At 56.6% G+C, this 18,875-nt stretch overlaps 1 protein-coding gene across 4 annotated transcripts in view; it reads right to left on the bottom strand.

Annotated features, from left to right (window-relative positions):
• Positions 1-2,995: 2,995 nt before the first annotated feature.
• LOC140410124 (uncharacterized) overlaps positions 2,996-18,875 on the bottom strand; it is a 187,877-nt gene continuing 171,997 nt past the window's right edge. For all 4 annotated transcript variants that reach the window (XM_072498078.1, XM_072498079.1, XM_072498081.1 and 1 more), the window contains one exon: positions 2,996-3,852. In XM_072498078.1, coding sequence (XP_072354179.1) covers positions 3,790-3,852 — 63 coding nt within the window. In that variant the 3' untranslated portion in view covers positions 2,996-3,789. The remainder of the gene's footprint in view (positions 3,853-18,875) is intronic.

Here is an 18,875-nt window from a genome sequence, read left to right as displayed (position 1 = left end):
GGTGGATTGGCTGTGTTAAATTGTCCCTTAGTGTCCAAAGATGTACAGGTTAGGTGGATTGGCCGTGTTAAATTGTCCCTTAGTGTCCAAAGATGTGCAGGTTAGGTGGATTGGCCGTGTTAAATTGTCCCTTAGTGTCGAAAGATGTGCAGGTTAGGTGGATTGGCCGTGTTAAATTGTCCCTTAGTGTCCAAAGATGTGCAGGCTAGGTGGATTGGCTGTGTTAAATTGTCCCTTAGTGTCCAAAGATGTGCAGGTTAGGTGGATTGGCCATGTTAAATTGTCCCTTAGTGTGGAAAGATGTGCAGGTTAGGTGGATTGGCTGTGTTAAATTGTCCCTGAGTGTCGAAAGATGTGCAGGTTAGGTGGATTGGCCGTGTTAAATTGTCCCTTAGTGTCGAAAGATGTGCAGGTTAGGTGGATTGGCCGTGTTAAATTGTCCCTTAGTGTCCAGGGATGTGCAGGTTAGGTGGGTTGGCCGTGTTAAATTGTCCCTTAGTGACCAAAGATGTACAGGTTAGGTGGATTGGCCGTGTTAAATTGTCCCTTAGTGTCCAAAGATGTGCAGGTTGGGTGGATTGGCCGTGTTAAATTGTCCCTTAGTGTCCAAAGATGTGCAGGTTAGGTGGGTTGGCCGTGTTAAATTGTCCCTTAGTGACCAAAGATGTACAGGTTAGGTGGATTGGCCGTGTTAAATTGTCCCTTAGTGTCCAAAGATGTGCAGGTTGGGTGGATTGGCCGTGTTAAATTGTCCCTTAGTGTCCAAAGATGTGCAGGTTAGGTGGGTTGGCCGTGTTAAATTGTCCCTTAGTGTCCAAAGATGTGCAGGTTAGGTGGATTGGCCATGTTAAATTGTCCCTTAGTGTCCAAAGATGTACAGGTTAGGTGGATTGGCCGTGTTAAATTGTCCCTTAGTGTCCAAAGATGTGCAGCTTAGGTGGATTGACCCTGTTAAATTGTCCCTTAGTGTCCAAAGATGTGCAGGTTGGGTGGGTTGGCCATGTTAAATTGTCCCTTAGTGTCCAAAGATGTACAGGTTAGGTGGCTTGGCCGTGTTAAATTGTCCCTTAGTGTCCAAAGATGTACAGCTTAGGTGGATTGACCCTGTTAAATTGTCCCTTAGTGTCCAAAGATGTGCAGGTTGGGTGGGTTGGCCGTGTTAAATTGTCCCTTAGTGTCCAAAGATGTACAGGTTAGGTGGATTGGCCGTGTTAAATTGTCCCTTAGTGTCCAAAGATGTACAGCTTAGGTGGATTGACCCTGTTAAATTGTCCCTTAGTGTCCAAAGATGTGCAGGTTGGGTGGGTTGGCCGTGTTAAATTGTCCCTTAGTGTCCAAAGATGTACAGGTTAGGTGGCTTGGCCGTGTTAAATTGTCCCTTAGTGTCCAAAGATGTACAGCTTAGGTGGATTGACCCTGTTAAATTGTCCCTTAGTGTCCAAAGATGTGCAGGTTGGGTGAGTTGGCCGTGTTAAATTGTCCCTTAGTGACCAAAGATGTGCAGGTTGGGTGAGGTTTACAGAGATAGGGGAGTGCACCTCGGTCGGGTGCTCTTTCCGAGATACACAAGAATCTCGGGGGAGGTGGTGGCGTAGTGATATTGTCACTGGACCTAGTAATCTGGGGACCTCATCCCACTAAATCCCACTGTCGCAGATGGTGAAATTTGAATTCAATATAAAATATCTGGAATTAAAAGGCTAAAAGATGGCCATCAATCAATTGTCGTAAAAACCCATCTGGTCTCCATGTGACTCCAGATCCACAGGACTACGGTTGACTCTTAAATATCCTGGCAAGCTACTCAGTTTAAGGGCAATTTAGGATGGGCAATTAAAGCGGACGCAGCGAGCGAGGCCTCCTTGGCGAAAAGTAGGCCGAGATGAAGCCTGCTCCAGGGATACGGGTTCCTGAGGGGTATGGACAGGGTATATAGTGAGAAACTGCTCCTTCTCGAGAGAGCGTCAAGACCCAGGTGCCAAACAAAGAGCAAAAAGGAGTAACGGTGACTCGAGGGATAATCTTTCCGCCCAGAGGGTGGTCGGAGTCCAGAACGAGCTTCCTGACAGGGTGGCGGAGGCCGGTTCGATCGAGGTATTCAAAAAGGGAATTGGGTTGCGATCTGGAGAGACAGAATGTGGAAGGTTACGGGGTAGGGCAGGGGATCAGGGCCAGCTAGAATGCTCCATCAGGGGGCCAGCACAGGCTGAATGGGCCGAATGGCCTGCGTCGTAAGAGTAAGAGACGCTCCTCGTCTCTGGAACCGTCCTCGTAGATCTTTTACGCACTCTCTCTCTCTCGCCTTCCCATCCTTCCTGTCGTGAGGTGGTCAGAACGGGATCACAATCCTCCACTTCAGGCTGAATCAGTGTTTGATGAATGTCAGGTTTTTGTCCTCGATCGAGTCTGACGATGTGATTTTGATTCGAGAGCGTAAGTGTTTCCCTGTCTGCGATTCACTCCCTTACATGGGAAAGTGTCTTTGTCGGAAAGGCCTATCCTCTGCCTAACTCTTAATTTGGAGACAGATCTCACTCGTTGAAGCCGACATCAGTGGATGTCCGTGAGGAGGGATGGGACGGATTTTTCCATTGCCTCTCCGGCAAGTTTTTAGATGGGGGAGGGGGAAGCTAATCGTAAAACCTCTGAGGTGGCCTTCCCACCAGGCCCTTCCCAACCCAACCCGCAAATTTAATGCTGGCTCAGGTGAGGCCTTGCCTTCACTTGCCCCAATTAGGGCCTTCAATTGGACATTTCCTGATCACTTCAGGGCCATTTCCCACCCAGCCTCAATTTTGAAGACAGACAGATGGCGTTCAAGGATGGGGAGAGGTGGGATGTGGTGTGGGGACCCTCATGCAGCAATCCTCCGTTGAACAGCGGGGAGCACTCCCTCACCCCCTGAATGGACGGACCCTGCAGGTCCTCCCTCTCCCGACAGCGAATCTCTCCATCAACACCCCCCCCCCCCCCCCCCCCACCACCATCCCCCACGATCTCGCCTCACCCAGAGACCCCCAAAATTGATCCATTCTTGGACTACCAGGAGTGGCGCAGTGGTTAGCACTGCTGCCTCACAGCTCCAGGGTCCCGGGTTCAATTCCAGGCCTCGGGTGACTGTCTGTGTGTGGAGTTTGCACAGTCTCTCCCCCCCCCCCCCCCCCCGTGTCTGCGTGGGTTTCCTCCCACAGTCCATAGATGTGCAGGTTAGGTGGGTTGGCCACGATAAATTGGCCCTTAAGTGTGCAAAAAAGGATGGGAGGATTGGCCATGATCAATTGCCCCTTAGTGTCCAGGGGTGCGCAGGCTGGGGTATGAGGGCTGGGGCGAGGGAGCGGGGTAGGGAGCTCCTGCAGAGGGTCGGTGCGGACGTGATTGGCGAAATGGCCTCCTCCTTCTTGCGTCGCAGGGATTCCGTGCTTCTTTGAGTGAGCGGTCAGCTTGTCCTGTCCAACGTGGATTGTAGCGCAGGGGTCAGGGAGCTGTCGGCCAATCAGATTGGACAGCAGCTCCCTGAGGCGGGGCTTCCTCCCAAAGATGGGGCGACAGTCCCGCGCCAGCCGATGAACACTCAGTGGAGTGAGGGAGGGTTGTGGGGGTGGACAGTGGAGGGGGGACGTGCTCTATATTGACCTCTTAGGTTGTGGGAAACGACCCCCACCAGCACAGGAATCCGGACATGGCATAGGCTGGCGGCAAAACACGGAACGTCCAATCGGTTTGGCTGCACATCCTGATTGGACCACAATACCATGGCAACGGAGCGAGCGAATCACCAATGATAGATCTTCACTGGCTTGGCCCAGACTCTCCACTGGGTCCTGGTGGCGATCGGGCATTCAATACCACAGCCTGCGGACAGAGGAGAAAGAGACTGCGATCCATCATTGTACAAAGATCACCAGCACCATCGACAAACATCATCACACAGTATTGGCAGAGTCAGCACTGAGGGAGAGCCGCACTGTCGGAGGGTCAGTACTGAGGGAGTGCCGCACTGTCAGAGTCAGCACTGAGGGAGTGCCGCACTGTCAGAGGGTCAGTACTGAGGGAGTGCCGCACTGTCAGAGTCAGCACTGAGGGAGTGCCGCACTGTCAGAGGGTCAGTACTGAGGGAGTGCCGCACTGTCAGAGGGTCAGTACTGAGGGAGTGCTGCCCTGTCAGAGGGTCAGTACTGAGGGAGTGCTGCACTGTCAGAGGGTCAGCACTGAGGGAGTGCCGCACTGTCAGAGTCAGCACTGAGGGAGTGCCGCACTGTCAGAGGGTCAGTACTGAGGGAGTGCCGCACTGTCAGAGGGTCAGTACTGAGGGAGTGCCGCACTGTCAGAGGGTCAGTACTGAGGGAGTGCTGCCCTGTCAGAGGGTCAGTACTGAGGGAGTGCTGCACTGTCAGAGGGTCAGCACTGAGGGAGTGCCGCACTGTCAGAGTCAGCACTGAGGGAGTGCCGCACTGTCAGAGGGTCAGTACTGAGGGAGTGCCGCACTGTCAGAGGGTCAGTACTGAGGGAGTGCCGCACTGTCAGAGGGTCAGTACTGAGGGAGTGCTGCACTGTCAGAGGGTCAGTACTGAGGGAGTACCGCACTGTCAGAGGGTCAGTACTGAGGGAGTGCCGCACTGTCAGAGGGTCAGTACTGAGGGAGTGCCGCACTGTCAGAGTCAGCACTGAGGGAGCGCCGCACTGTCAGAGGGTCAGTACTGAGGGAGTGCCGCACTGTCAGAGGGTCAGTACTGAGGGAGTGCCGCACTGTCAGAGGGTCAGTACTGAGGGAGTGCCGCACTGTCAGAGGGTCAGTACGGAGGGAGTGCCGCATGTCAGAGGGTCAGTACTGAGGGAGTGCTGCACTGTCAGAGTCAGCACTGAGGGAGCGCCGCACTGTCAGAGGGTCAGTACTGAGGGAGTGCTGCACTGTCAGAGGGTCAGTACTGAGGGAGGGCCGCACAATCAGAGGGTCAGTACTGAGGGAGTGCAGCACTGTCAGGGGGTCAGTACTGAGGGAGGGCCGCACATTCAGAGGGTCAGTACTGAGGGAGTGCGGCACTGTCAGAGGGTCAGTACTGGGGGAGTGCTGCACTGTCAGAGGGTCAGTACTGAGGGAGTGATGCACTGTCAGAGGGTCAGTACTGAGGGAGTGCTGCACTGTCAGAGGGTCAGTACTGAGGGTGTGCCGCACTGTCAGAGGGTCAGTACTGAGGGAGTGCTGCACTATCAGAGGGTCAGTACTGAGGGAGTGTGGCACTGTCAGAGGGTCAGTACTGAGGGAATGCTGCACTGTCAGAGGGTCAGTACTGAGGGAGTGCTGCACTGTCAGAGGATCAGTACTGAGGGAGTGCCGCACAGTCAGGGGGTCAGTACTGAGGGAGCGCTGCACTGTCAGAGGCAGTACTAAGGGATTGCCGCACTTTCAGAGGGTCAGTACTGAGGGAGTGCTGCACTGTCAGAGGGTCAGTACTGAGGGAGTGCGGCACTGTCAGAGGGTCAGTACTGAGGGAGTGCTGCACTGTCAGAGGGTCAGTTCTGAGGGAGTGCCACACTGTCAGAGTGTCAGTACTGAGGGAGTGCTGCACTGTCAGAGGGTCAGTAGTGAGGGAGTGCTGCACTGTCAGAGGGCAGTACTGTGGGAGTGCCGCACTGTCAGAGGGTCAGTACTGAGGGAGTGCTGCACTGTCAGAGGGTCAGTACTGTGGGAGTGCCGCACTGTCAGAGGGTCAGTACTGAGGGAGTGCTGCAATGTCAGAGGGTCAGTACTGAGGGAGCCATGCACTGTCAGAGGGTTAGTACAGAGGGAGTGCTGCACTGTCAGACGGGCAGTACTGCGGGAGTGCCGCACTGTCAGAGGGTCAGTACTGAGAGAGTGCCGCACTGTCAGAGGGTCAGTACTGAGGGAGTGTCGCACTCTCAGAGGGGCAGTACAGTGGGGTGCCGCACAGTCAGAGGGTCAGTACTGAGGGAGTGCTGCACTGTCAGAGTGTCAGTACTGGGGGAGTGCCGCACTGTCAGAGGGTCAGTACTGAGGGAGTGCCGCTCTGTCAGAGGGTCAGTACTGAGGGAGCGCTGCACTGTCAGAGGGTCAGTACTGAGGGAGTGCTGCACTGTCAGAGGGTCAGTACTGAGGGAGTGCCGCACAGTCAGAGGGTCCGGACTGAGGGAGTGCCGCACTGTCAGAGGGTCAGTACTGAGGGAGTGCTGCACTGTCAGAGGGTCAGTACTGAGAGGGGGCTGCACTGTCAGAGGGTCAGTACTGAGGGAGTGCCGCACAGTCAGGGGGTCAGTACTGAGGGAGCGCTGCACTGTCAGAGGCAGTACTAAGGCATTGCCGCACTGTCAGAGGGTCAGTACTGAGGGAGTGCTGCACTGTCAGAGGGTCAGTACTGAGGGAGTGCGGCACTGTCAGAGGGTCAGTACTGAGGGAGTGCTGCACTGTCAGAGGGTCAGTTCTGAGGGAGTGCCGCACTGTCAGAGGGTCAGTACTGAGGGAGTGCTGCACTGACAGAGGGTCAGTACTGAGGGAGTGCCGCACTGTCAGAGGGTCAGTACTGAGGGAGCGCTGCACTGTCAGAGGGTCATTACTGGGGGAGTGCTGCACTGTCAGAGGGTCAATACTGAGGGAGTGCTGCACTGTCAGAGGGTCAGTACTGAGGTCGTGCTGCACTGTCAGAGGGTCAGTACTGAGGGAGTGCCGCACTGTCAGAGGGTCAGTCCTGAGGGAGTGCCGCACTGTCAGAGAGTCAATACTGATGGAGTGCTGCACTGTCAGAGGGTCAGTATTGAGGGAGAGCAGCACTGTCAGAGGGTCAGGACTGAGGGAGTGCTGCACTGTCAGATGGTCAGTACTGAGGGAGTGCCGCACTGTCAGAGGGTCAGTACTGAGGGAGTGCTGCACTGTCAGATGGTCAGTACTGAGGGAGTGCTGCACTGTCAGAGGGTCAGTACTGAGGGAGTGCCGCACTGTCAGAGGGACAGTACTGAGGGAGTGCTGCACTGTCAGAGGGTCAGGACTGAGGGAGTGCTGCACTGTCAGAGGGTCAGTACTGAGGGAGGGCTGCACTGTCAGAGGGTCAGTACTGAGGGAGGGCTGCACTATCAGAGGGTCAGTACTCAGGGAGTGCCGCACTGTCAGAGGGTCAGTACTGAGGGAGTGCTGCACTGTCAGAGGGTCAGTACTGAGGGAGGGCTGCATTGTCAGAGGGTCAGTACTGTGGGAGTGCTGCACTGTCAGAGGGTAAGTACTGAGGGAGTGCTGCACTGTCAGAGGGTCAGTACTGAGGGAGTGATGCACTGTCAGAGGGTCAGTACTGAGGGAGTGCTGCACTATCAGAGGGTCAGTACTCAGGGAGTGCTGCAGTGTCAGACGGTCAGTACTGAGAGAGTGCTGCACTGTCAGAGGGTCAGTACTGAGGGAGGGCTGCACTGTCAGAGGGTCAGTACTGAGGGAGTGCTGCACTGTCAGAGGGTCAGTACTGAGGGAGTGATGCACTGTCAGAGGGTCAGTACTGAGGGAGTCTGCACTATCAGAGGGTCAGTACTCAGGGAGTGCTGCACTATCAGCGGGTCAGTACTCAGGGAGTGCTGCAGTGTCAGACGGTCAGTACTGAGAGAGTGCTGCACTGTCAGAGGGTCAGTACTGAGGGAGTGCCGCACTGTCAGAGGGTCAGTACTGAGGGAGTGCCGCACTGTCAGAGAGTCAATACTGAGGGAGTGCTGCACTGTCAGAGGGTCAGTATTGAGGGAGTGCTGCGCTGTCAGAGGGTCAGTACTGAGGGAGTGCTGCACTGTCAGAGTGTCAGTAATGAGGGAGTGCTGCACTGTCAGAGGGTCAGTACTGAGGGAGTGCTGCACTGTCAGAGGGTCAGTACTGAGGGAGTGCTGCACTGTCAGAGGGTCAATACTGAGGGAGTGCTGCACTGTCAGAGGGTCTGTACTGAGGGAGTGCTGCACTGTCAGAGGGTCAATACTGAGGGAGTGCTGCACGGTCAGATGGTCAGTACTGAGGGAGAGCTGCACTGTCAGAGGCTCAGTACTGAGGGAGTGCTGCACCGTCAGAGGGTCAATACTGAGGGAGTGCTGCACTGTCAGAGGGTCTGTACTGAGGGAGTGCTGCACTGTCAGAGGGTCTGTACTGAGGGAGCGCTGCACTGTCAGAGGGTCAATACTGAGGGAGTGCTGCACGGTCAGATGGTCAGTACTGAGGGAGCACTGCACTGTCAGAGGGTCAGTACTGAGGGAGTACCGCACTGTCAGAGGGTCAGTACTGAGGGAGTGCTGCACTGTCAGAGGGTCAGTACTGAGGGAGTGCTGCACTGTCATAGGGTCAGTAATGAGGGAGTGCCGCACTGTCAGAGGGTCAGCACTGAGGGAGTGCTGCACTGTCAGAGGGCCAGTACTGAGGGAGTGCTGCACTGTCAGAGGGTCAGTACTGAGGGAGTGCTGCACTGTCATAGGGTCAGTAATAAGGGAGTGCTGCACTGTCAGAGGGTCAGTACTGAGGGAGTGCCGCACTGTCAGAGGGTCAGTACTGAGGGAGTGCTGCACTGTCATAGGGTCAGTAATGAGGGAGTGCTGCACTGTCATAGGGTCAGTAATAAGGGAGTGCCGCACTGTCAGAGGGTCAGTACTGAGGGAGTGCTGCACTGTCAGAGGGTCAGTACTGAGGGAGTGCCGCACTGTCAGAGGGTCAGTACTGAGGGAGTGCTGCACTGTCATAGGGTCAGTAATGAGGGAGTGCTGCACTGTCATAGGGTCAGTAATAAGGGAGTGCCGCACTGTCAGAGGGTCAGTACTGAGGGAGTGCTGCACTGTCATAGGGTCAGTAATGAGGGAGTGCCGCACTGTCAGAGGGTCAGCACTGAGGGAGTGCTGCACTGTCAGAGGGCCAGTACTGAGGGAGTGCTGCACTGTCAGAGGGTCAGCACTGAGGGAGTGCTGCAAAGTCAGAGGGCCAGTACTGAGGGAGTGCTGCACTGTCAGAGGGTCAGTAATGAGGGAGTGCCGTACTGTCAGAGGGTCAGTACGGAGGGAGTGCCGCACTGTCAGAGGGTCAGCACTGAGGGAGTGCTGCACTGTCATAGGGTCAGTAATGAGGGAGTGCCGCATTGTCAGAGGGTCAGTACTGGGGGAGTGCCGCAATGTCAGAGGGTCAGTACAGAGGGAGTGCCGCACTGTCAGAGGGTCAGTACTGAGGGAGTGCTGCACTGTCACAGGGTCAGTACTGAGGTATTGCTGCACTGTCAGAGGGTCAGTACTGAGGGAGTGCTGCACTGTCAGAGGGTCAGTACTGAGGGAGTGCCGCACTGTCAGAGGGTAAGTACTGAGGGAGGGCTGCACTGTCAGAGGGTCAGTACTGAGGGAGTGCTGCACTGTCAGAGGGTCAGTACTCAGGGAGTGCCGCACTGTCAGAGGGTAAGTACTGAGGGAGGGCTGCACTGTCAGAGGGTCAGTAATGAGGGAGTGCTGCACTGTCAGAGGGTCAATACTGAGGGAGTGCTGCATTGTCAGAGGGTCAGCACTGGCGAGTGCTGCACTATCAGAGGGTCAGTACTGAGGGAGTGCCGCATTGTCAGAGGGTCAGTACTGAGGGAGTGCCGCATTGTCAGAGGGTCAGTACTGAGGGAGTGCCGCACTGTCAGACGGTCAGTACTGAGGAAGTGCTGCACTGTCAGAGGGTCAGTACTGAGGGAGTGCCGCATTGTCAGAGGGTCAGTACTGAGGGAGTGCCGCATTGTCAGAGGGTCAGTACTGAGGGAGTGCCGCACTGTCAGACGGTCAGTACTGAGGAAGTGCTGCACTGTCAGAGGGTCAGTACTGAGGGAGTGCCGCATTGTCAGAGGGTTAGTACTGAGGGAGTGCCGCACTGTCAGAGGGTCAGTACTGAGGGAGTGTCGCACTGTCAGAGGGTCAGTACTGAGGAAGTGCTGCACTGTCAGAGGGTCAGTACTGAGGGAGGGCTGCATTGTCAGAGGGTCAGTACTGAGGGAGTGCTGCACTGTCAGAGGGTCAGTACTGAGGGAGTGATGCACTGTCAGAGGGTCAGTACTGAGGGAGTGCTGCACTATCAGAGGGTCAGTACTCAGGAAGTGCTGCAGTGTCAGACGGTCAGTACTGAGAGAGTGCTGCACTGTCAGAGGGTCAGTACTGAGGGAGGGCTGCACTGTCAGAGGGTCAGTCCTGTGGGAGTGCCGCACTGTCAGAGAGTCAATACTGAGGGAGTGCTGCACTGTCAGAGGGTCAGTATTGAGGGAGAGCCCCACTGTCAGAGGGTCAGGACTGAGGGAGTGCTGCACTGTCAGAGGGCCAGTACTGAGGGAGTGCTGCACTGTCAGAGGGTCAATACTGAGGGAGTGCTGCACTGTCAGAGGGTCTGTACTGAGGGAGTGCTGCACTGTCAGAGGGTCAATACTGAGGGAGTGCTGCACTGTCAGATGGTCAGTACTGAGGGAGTGCCGCACTGTCAGAGGGTCAGTATTGAGGGAGTGCTGCGCTGTCAGAGGGTCAGTACTGAGGGAGTGCTGCACTGTCAGAGTGTCAGTAATGAGGGAGTGCTGCACTGTCAGAGGGTCAGTACTGAGGGAGTGCTGCACTGTCAGAGGGTCAGTACTGAGGGAGTGCTGCACTGTCAGAGGGTCAATACTGAGGGAGTGCTGCACTGTCAGAGGGTCAGTACTGAGGGAGTGCTGCACTGTCAGAGGGTCAGTACTGAGGGAGTGCTGCACTGTCAGAGGGTCAATACTGAGGGAGTGCTGCACGGTCAGATGGTCAGTCCTGAGGGAGAGCTGCACTGTCAGAGGCTCAGTACTGAGGGAGTGCTGCACTGTCAGAGGGTCAATACTGAGGGAGTGCTGCACTGTCAGAGGGTCTGTACTGAGGGAGTGCTGCACTGTCAGAGGGTCTGTACTGAGGGAGCGCTGCACTGTCAGAGGGTCAATACTGAGGGAGTGCTGCACGGTCAGATGGTCAGTACTGAGGGAGCACTGCACTGTCAGAGGGTCAGTACTGAGGGAGTACCGCACTGTCAGAGGGTCAGTACTGAGGGAGTGCTGCACTGTCAGAGGGTCAGTACTGAGGGAGTGCTGCACTGTCAGAGGGTCAGTACTGAGGGAGTGCTGCACTGTCATAGGGTCAGTAATGAGGGAGTGCCGCACTGTCAGAGGGTCAGTACTGAGGGAGTGCTGCACTGTCATAGGGTCAGTAATGAGGGAGTGCTGCACTGTCATAGGGTCAGTAATAAGGGAGTGCCGCACTGTCAGAGGGTCAGTACTGAGGGAGTGCTGCACTGTCATAGGGTCAGTAATGAGGGAGTGCCGCACTGTCAGAGGGTCAGCACTGAGGGAGTGCTGCACTGTCAGAGGGCCAGTACTGAGGGAGTGCTGCACTGTCAGAGGGTCAGCACTGAGGGAGTGCTGCACTGTCAGAGGGCCAGTACTGAGGGAGTGCTGCACTGTCAGAGGGTCAGTAATGAGGGAGTGCCGTACTGTCAGAGGGTCAGTACGGAGGGAGTGCCGCACTGTCAGAGGGTCAGCACTGGGGGAGTGCCGCAATGTCAGAGGGTCAGTACAGAGGGAGTGCCGCACTGTCAGAGGGTCAGTACTGAGGGAGTGCTGCACTGTCACAGGGTCAGTACTGAGGTATTGCTGCACTGTCAGAGGGTCAGTACTGAGGGAGTGCCGCACTGTCAGAGGGTCAGTACTGAGGGAGAGCTGCACGGTCAGAGGGTCAGTACTCAGGGTGTGCTACACTGTCAGAGGGTCAGTACTGATGGAATGCCGCACTGTCAGAGGGTCAGTACTGAGGGAGTGCTGCACTGACAGAGGGTCAGTACTGAGGGAGCTCCGCACTCTCAGAGTGTCAGTACTGAGTGAGTGCCGCACTGTCAGAGGGTCAGTACTGAGGGTGTGCCGCACTGTCAGAGGGTCAGTACTGAGGGAGTGCAGCACTGTCAGAGGGTCAGTACTGAGGGAGTGCCGCACAATCAGAGGGTCAGTACTGAGGGAGCGCCGCACTGTCAGAGGGTCAGTACTGAGGGAGTGCAACACTGTCAGAGGGTCAGTACTAATGGAGGGCTGCACTGTCAGAGGGTCAATACTGAGGGAGTGCAACACTGTCAGAGGGTCAGTACTAAGGGAGGGCTGCACTGTCAGAGGGTCAGTACTGAGGGAGTGCTGTACTGTCAGAGGGTCAGTACTGAGTCAGTGCTGCACTGTCAGAGGGTCAGTACTGAGGGAGTACTGCACAGTCAGAGGGTCAGTACTGAGGGAGTGCTGTACTGTCAGAGGGTCAGTACTGAGGGAGTGCTGCACTGTCAGAGGGTCAGTACTGAGGGAGTGCTGCACTGTCAGAGGGTCAGTACTGAGGGAGTGCCGCACTGTCAGAGGGTAAGTACTGAGGGAGGGCTGCACTGTCAGAGGGTCAGTACTGAGGGAGTGCTGCACTGTCAGAGGGTCAGTACTCAGGGAGTGCCGCACTGTCAGAGGGTAAGTACTGAGGGAGGGCTGCACTGTCAGAGGGTCAGTAATGAGGGAGTGCTGCACTGTCAGAGGGTCAGTACTGAAGGAGTGCCGCACTGTCAGAGGGTAAGTACTGAGGGAGGGCTGCACTGTCAGAGGGTCAGTAATGAGGGAGTGCTGCATTGTCAGAGGGTCAGTACTGAGGGAGTGCTGCACTATCAGAGGGTCAGTACTGAGCGAGTGCCGCATTGTCAGAGGGTCAGTACTGAGGGAGTGCCGCATTGTCAGAGGGTCAGTACTGAGGGAGTGCCGCACTGTCAGACGGTCAGTACTGAGGAAGTGCTGCACTGTCAGAGGGTCAGTACTGAGGGAGTGCTGCACTATCAGAGGGTCAGTACTGAGGGAGTGCCGCATTGTCAGAGGGTTAGTACTGAGGGAGTGCCGCACTGTCAGAGGGTCAGTACTGAGGGAGTGTCGCACTGTCAGAGGGTCAGTACTGAGGAAGTGCTGCACTGTCAGAGGGTCAGTACTGAGGGAGGGCTGCATTGTCAGAGGGTCAGTACTGAGGGAGTGCTGCACTGTCAGAGGGTCAGTACTGAGGGAGTGATGCACTGTCAGAGGGTCAGTACTGAGGGAGTGCTGCACTATCAGAGGGTCAGTACTCAGGGAGTGCTGCAGTGTCAGACGGTCAGTACTGAGAGAGTGCTGCACTGTCAGAGGGTCAGTACTGAGGGAGGGCTGCACTGTCAGAGGGTCAGTCCTGTGGGAGTGCCGCACTGTCAGAGAGTCAATACTGAGGGAGTGCTGCACTGTCAGAGGGTCAGTATTGAGGGAGAGCCCCACTGTCAGAGGGTCAGGACTGAGGGAGTGCTGCACTGTCAGAGGGCCAGTACTGAGGGAGTGCTGCACTGTCAGAGGGTCAATACTGAGGGAGTGCTGCACTGTCAGAGGGTCTGTACTGAGGGAGTGCTGCACTGTCAGAGGGTCAATACTGAGGGAGTGCTGCACTGTCAGATGGTCAGTACTGAGGGAGTGCCGCACTGTCAGAGGGTCAGCACTGAGGGAGTGCTGCACTGTCAGAGGGTCAGTACTGAGGGAGTGCTGCACTGTCAGAGGGTCAGCACTGAGCGAGTGCTGCACTGTCAGAGGGTCAGTACTGAGGGAGTGCTGCACTGTCAGAGGGTCAATACTGAGGGAGTGCTGCACTGTCAGATGGTCAGTACTGAGGGAGTGCCGCACTGTCAGAGGGTCAGTACTGAGGGAGTGCCGCACTGTCAGAGGGTCAGTACTGAGGGAGTGCTGCACTGTCAGAGAGTCAGCACTGAGGGAGTGCCGCACTGTCAGAGGGTCAGCACTGAGGGAGTGCCGCACTGTCAGAGGGTCAGTAATGAGGGAGTGCTGCACTGTCAGAGGGTCAGTTATGAGGGAGTGCCGCGCTGTCAGAGGGTCAGCACTGAGGGAGTGATGCACTGTCAGAGGGTCAGTAATGAGGGAGTGGCGAACTGTCAGAGGGTCAGCACTGAGGGAGTGCTACACTGTCAGAGGGTCAGTAATGAGGGAGTGCCGCATTGTCAGAGGGTCAGTACTGGGGGAGTGCCGCACTGTCAGAGGGTCAGTACAGAGGGAGTGCCGCACTATCAGAGGGTCAGTACTCAGGGAGTGCTGCAGTGTCAGACGGTAAGTACTGAGAGAGTGATGCACTGTCAGAGGGTAAGCACTGAGGGAGGGCTGCACTGTCAGAGGGTCAGTACTGAGGGAGTTTTGCACTGTCAGAGGGGCAGTACTGAGGGAGTGCTGCACTATCAGATGGTCAGTACTCGGGGAGTGCTACACTGTCAGAGGGTCAGTACTGAGGGAATGCCGCACTGTCAGAGGGTCAGTACTGAGGGAGTGCTGCACTGTCAGAGGGTCAGTACTGAGGGAGTGCTGCACTGGCAGAGGGTCAATAGTGAGGGAGTGCTGCACTGTCAGAGGGTCAGTACTGAGGGAGTGCTGCATTGTCAGAGGGTCAGTACTGAGGGAGTGCTGCACTGTCAGATGGTCAGTACTGAGGGAGTGCCGCACTGTCAGAGGGTCAGTACTGAGGGAGTGCTGCACTGTCAGATGGTCAGTACTGAGGGAATGCCGCACTGTCAGATGGTCAGTACTGAGGGAGTGCTGCACTGTCAGAGGGTCAATAGTGAGGGAGTGCTGCACTGTCAGAGGGTCAGTACTGAGGGAGTGCTGCACTGTCAGAGGGTCAGTACTGAGGGAGTGCTGCACTGGCAGAGGGTCAGTACTGAGGGAGTGTTGCATTGTCAGAGGGTCAGTACTGAGGGAGTGCTGCACTGTCAGAGGGTCAGTACTGACGGAGTGAGGCACTGTCAGAGGGTCAGCACTGAGGGAGTGTCGCACTGTCAGAGTGTCAGTACTGAGGGAGTGCTGCACTGTCAGAGGGTCAGTACTGAGGGAGTGCTGCACTGTCAGAGGGTCAGTACTGAGGAGTGCTGCACTGTCAGAGGGTCAGTACTGAGGGAGTGCTGCACTGTCAGAGGGTCAGTACTGAGGAGTGCTGCACTGTCAGAGGGTCAGTACTGAGGGAGTGCCGCACTGTCAGAGGGTCAGTACTGAGGGAGTGCTGCACTGTCAGAGGGTCAATACTGAGGGAGTGCTGCACTGTCAGATGGTCAGTACTGAGGGAGTGCCGCACTGTCAGAGGGTCAGTACTGAGGGAGTGCTGCACTGTCAGAGGGTCAGTACTGGGGGAGTGCCGCACTGTCAGAGGGTCAGTACTGAGGGAGTGCCGCACTGTCAGAGGGTCAGTGCTGAGGGAGTGCTGCACTGTCAGAGGGTCAGTACTGGGGGAGTGCCGCATTGTCAGAGGGTCAGTACAGAGCGAGTGCCGCACTGTCAGAGGGTCAGTACTGAGGGAGTGCTGCACTGTCACAGGGTCAGTACTGAGGTAGTGCTGCACTGTCAGAGGGTCATTACTGAGGGTGTGCTGCACTGTCAGAGGGTCAGTAATGAGGGAGTGCCGCATTGTCAGAGGGTCAGTACTGAGGGTGTGCTGCACTGTCAGAGGGTCAGTAATGAGGGAGTGCCGCATTGTCAGAGGGTCAGTACTGGGGGAGTGCTGCACTGTCACAGGGTCAGAACTGAGGTAGTGCTGCACTGTCAGAGGGTCAGTACTGAGGGTGTGCTGCACTGTCAGAGGGTCAGTAATGAGGGAGTGCCGCATTGTCAGAGGGTCAGTACTGGGGGAGTGCTGCACTGTCACAGGGTCAGTACTGAGGGAGTGCCGCACTGTCAGAGGGTCAGTACTGAGGGTGTGCTGCACTGTCAGAGGGTCAGTAATGAGGGAGTGCCGCATTGTCAGAGGGTCAGTACTGGGGGAGTGCTGCACTGTCACAGGGTCAGTACTGAGGTAGTGCTGCACTGTCAGAGGGTCAGTACTGAGGGTGTGCTGCACTGTCAGAGGGTCAGTAATGAGGGAGTGCTGCACTGTCACAGGGTCAGTACAGAGGTAGTGCTGCATTGTCAGAGGGTCAGTACTGGGGGAGTGCCGCACTGTCAGAGGGTCAGTACAGAGCGAGTGCCGCACTGTCAGAGTGTCAGTACTGAGGGAGTGCTGCACTGTCACAGGGTCAGTACTGAGGTAGTGCTGCACTGTCAGAGGGTCAGTACTGAGGGAGTGACGCACTGTCAGAGGGTCAGTACTGAGGGAGTGCTGCACTGTCAGAGGGTCAGGACTGAGGGAGTGCTGCACTATCAGATGGTCAGTACTCGGGGAGTGCTACACTGTCAGAGGGTCAGTACTGAGGGAATGCCGCACTGTCGGAGGGTCAGTACTGAGGGAGTGCCGCACTGTCAGAGTCAGCACTGAGGGAGTGCCGCACTGTCAGAGGGTCAGTACTGAGGGAGTGCCGCACTGTCAGAGTCAGCACTGAGGGAGTGCCGCACTGTCAGAGGGTCAGTACTGAGGGAGTGCCGCACTGTCAGAGGGTCAGTACTGAGGGAGTGCTGCCCTGTCAGAGGGTCAGTACTGAGGGAGTGCTGCACTGTCAGAGGGTCAGCACTGAGGGAGTGCCGCACTGTCAGAGTCAGCACTGAGGGAGTGCCGCACTGTCAGAGGGTCAGTACTGAGGGAGTGCCGCACTGTCAGAGGGTCAGTACTGAGGGAGTGCCGCACTGTCAGAGGGTCAGTACTGAGGGAGTGCTGCCCTGTCAGAGGGTCAGTACTGAGGGAGTGCTGCACTGTCAGAGGGTCAGCACTGAGGGAGTGCCGCACTGTCAGAGTCAGCACTGAGGGAGTGCCGCACTGTCAGAGGGTCAGTACTGAGGGAGTGCCGCACTGTCAGAGGGTCAGTACTGAGGGAGTGCCGCACTGTCAGAGGGTCAGTACTGAGGGAGTGCTGCACTGTCAGAGGGTCAGTACTGAGGGAGTACCGCACTGTCAGAGGGTCAGTACTGAGGGAGTGCCGCACTGTCAGAGGGTCAGTACTGAGGGAGTGCCGCACTGTCAGAGTCAGCACTGAGGGAGCGCCGCACTGTCAGAGGGTCAGTACTGAGGGAGTGCCGCACTGTCAGAGGGTCAGTACTGAGGGAGTGCCGCACTGTCAGAGGGTCAGTACTGAGGGAGTGCCGCACTGTCAGAGGGTCAGTACGGAGGGAGTGCCGCATGTCAGAGGGTCAGTACTGAGGGAGTGCTGCACTGTCAGAGTCAGCACTGAGGGAGCGCCGCACTGTCAGAGGGTCAGTACTGAGGGAGTGCTGCACTGTCAGAGGGTCAGTACTGAGGGAGGGCCGCACAATCAGAGGGTCAGTACTGAGGGAGTGCAGCACTGTCAGGGGGTCAGTACTGAGGGAGGGCCGCACATTCAGAGGGTCAGTACTGAGGGAGTGCGGCACTGTCAGAGGGTCAGTACTGGGGGAGTGCTGCACTGTCAGAGGGTCAGTACTGAGGGAGTGATGCACTGTCAGAGGGTCAGTACTGAGGGAGTGCTGCACTGTCAGAGGGTCAGTACTGAGGGTGTGCCGCACTGTCAGAGGGTCAGTACAGAGCGAGTGCCGCACTGTCAGAGGGTCAGTACTGAGGGAGTGCTGCACTGTCACAGGGTCAGTACTGAGGTAGTGCTGCACTGTCAGAGGGTCATTACTGAGGGTGTGCTGCACTGTCAGAGTGTCATTAATGAGGGAGTGCCGCATTGTCAGAGGGTCAGTACTGAGGGTGTGCTGCACTGTCAGAGGGTCAGTAATGAGGGAGTGCCGCATTGTCAGAGGGTCAGTACTGGGGGAGTGCTGCACTGTCACAGGGTCAGAACTGAGGTAGTGCTGCACTGTCAGAGGGTCAGTACTGAGGGTGTGCTGCACTGTCAGAGGGTCAGTAATGAGGGAGTGCCGCATTGTCAGAGGGTCAGTACTGGGGGAGTGCTGCACTGTCACAGGGTCAGTACTGAGGGAGTGCCGCACTGTCAGAGGGTCAGTACTGAGGGTGTGCTGCACTGTCAGAGGGTCAGTAATGAGGGAGTGCCGCATTGTCAGAGGGTCAGTACTGGGGGAGTGCTGCACTGTCACAGGGTCAGTACTGAGGTAGTGCTGCACTGTCAGAGGGTCAGTACTGAGGGTGTGCTGCACTGTCAGAGGGTCAGTAATGAGGGAGTGCTGCACTGTCACAGGGTCAGTACAGAGGTAGTGCTGCATTGTCAGAGGGTCAGTACTGGGGGAGTGCCGCACTGTCAGAGGGTCAGTACAGAGCGAGTGCCGCACTGTCAGAGTGTCAGTACTGAGGGAGTGCTGCACTGTCACAGGGTCAGTACTGAGGTAGTGCTGCACTGTCAGAGGGTCAGTACTGAGGGAGTGACGCACTGTCAGAGGGTCAGTACTGAGGGAGTGCTGCACTGTCAGAGGGTCAGGACTGAGGGAGTGCTGCACTATCAGATGGTCAGTACTCGGGGAGTGCTACACTGTCAGAGGGTCAGTACTGAGGGAATGCCGCACTGTCGGAGGGTCAGTACTGAGGGAGTGCCGCACTGTCAGAGTCAGCACTGAGGGAGTGCCGCACTGTCAGAGGGTCAGTACTGAGGGAGTGCCGCACTGTCAGAGTCAGCACTGAGGGAGTGCCGCACTGTCAGAGGGTCAGTACTGAGGGAGTGCCGCACTGTCAGAGGGTCAGTACTGAGGGAGTGCTGCCCTGTCAGAGGGTCAGTACTGAGGGAGTGCTGCACTGTCAGAGGGTCAGCACTGAGGGAGTGCCGCACTGTCAGAGTCAGCACTGAGGGAGTGCCGCACTGTCAGAGGGTCAGTACTGAGGGAGTGCCGCACTGTCAGAGGGTCAGTACTGAGGGAGTGCCGCACTGTCAGAGGGTCAGTACTGAGGGAGTGCTGCCCTGTCAGAGGGTCAGTACTGAGGGAGTGCTGCACTGTCAGAGGGTCAGCACTGAGGGAGTGCCGCACTGT

Source organism: Scyliorhinus torazame, chromosome 4, assembly GCF_047496885.1.
Source record: "Scyliorhinus torazame isolate Kashiwa2021f chromosome 4, sScyTor2.1, whole genome shotgun sequence".
NCBI classification, from domain to species: domain Eukaryota; kingdom Metazoa; phylum Chordata; class Chondrichthyes; order Carcharhiniformes; family Scyliorhinidae; genus Scyliorhinus; species Scyliorhinus torazame.
The sequence above is the reverse complement of the archived record's forward strand: the minus strand, read 5'-3'. Positions and strand labels throughout refer to the sequence as shown.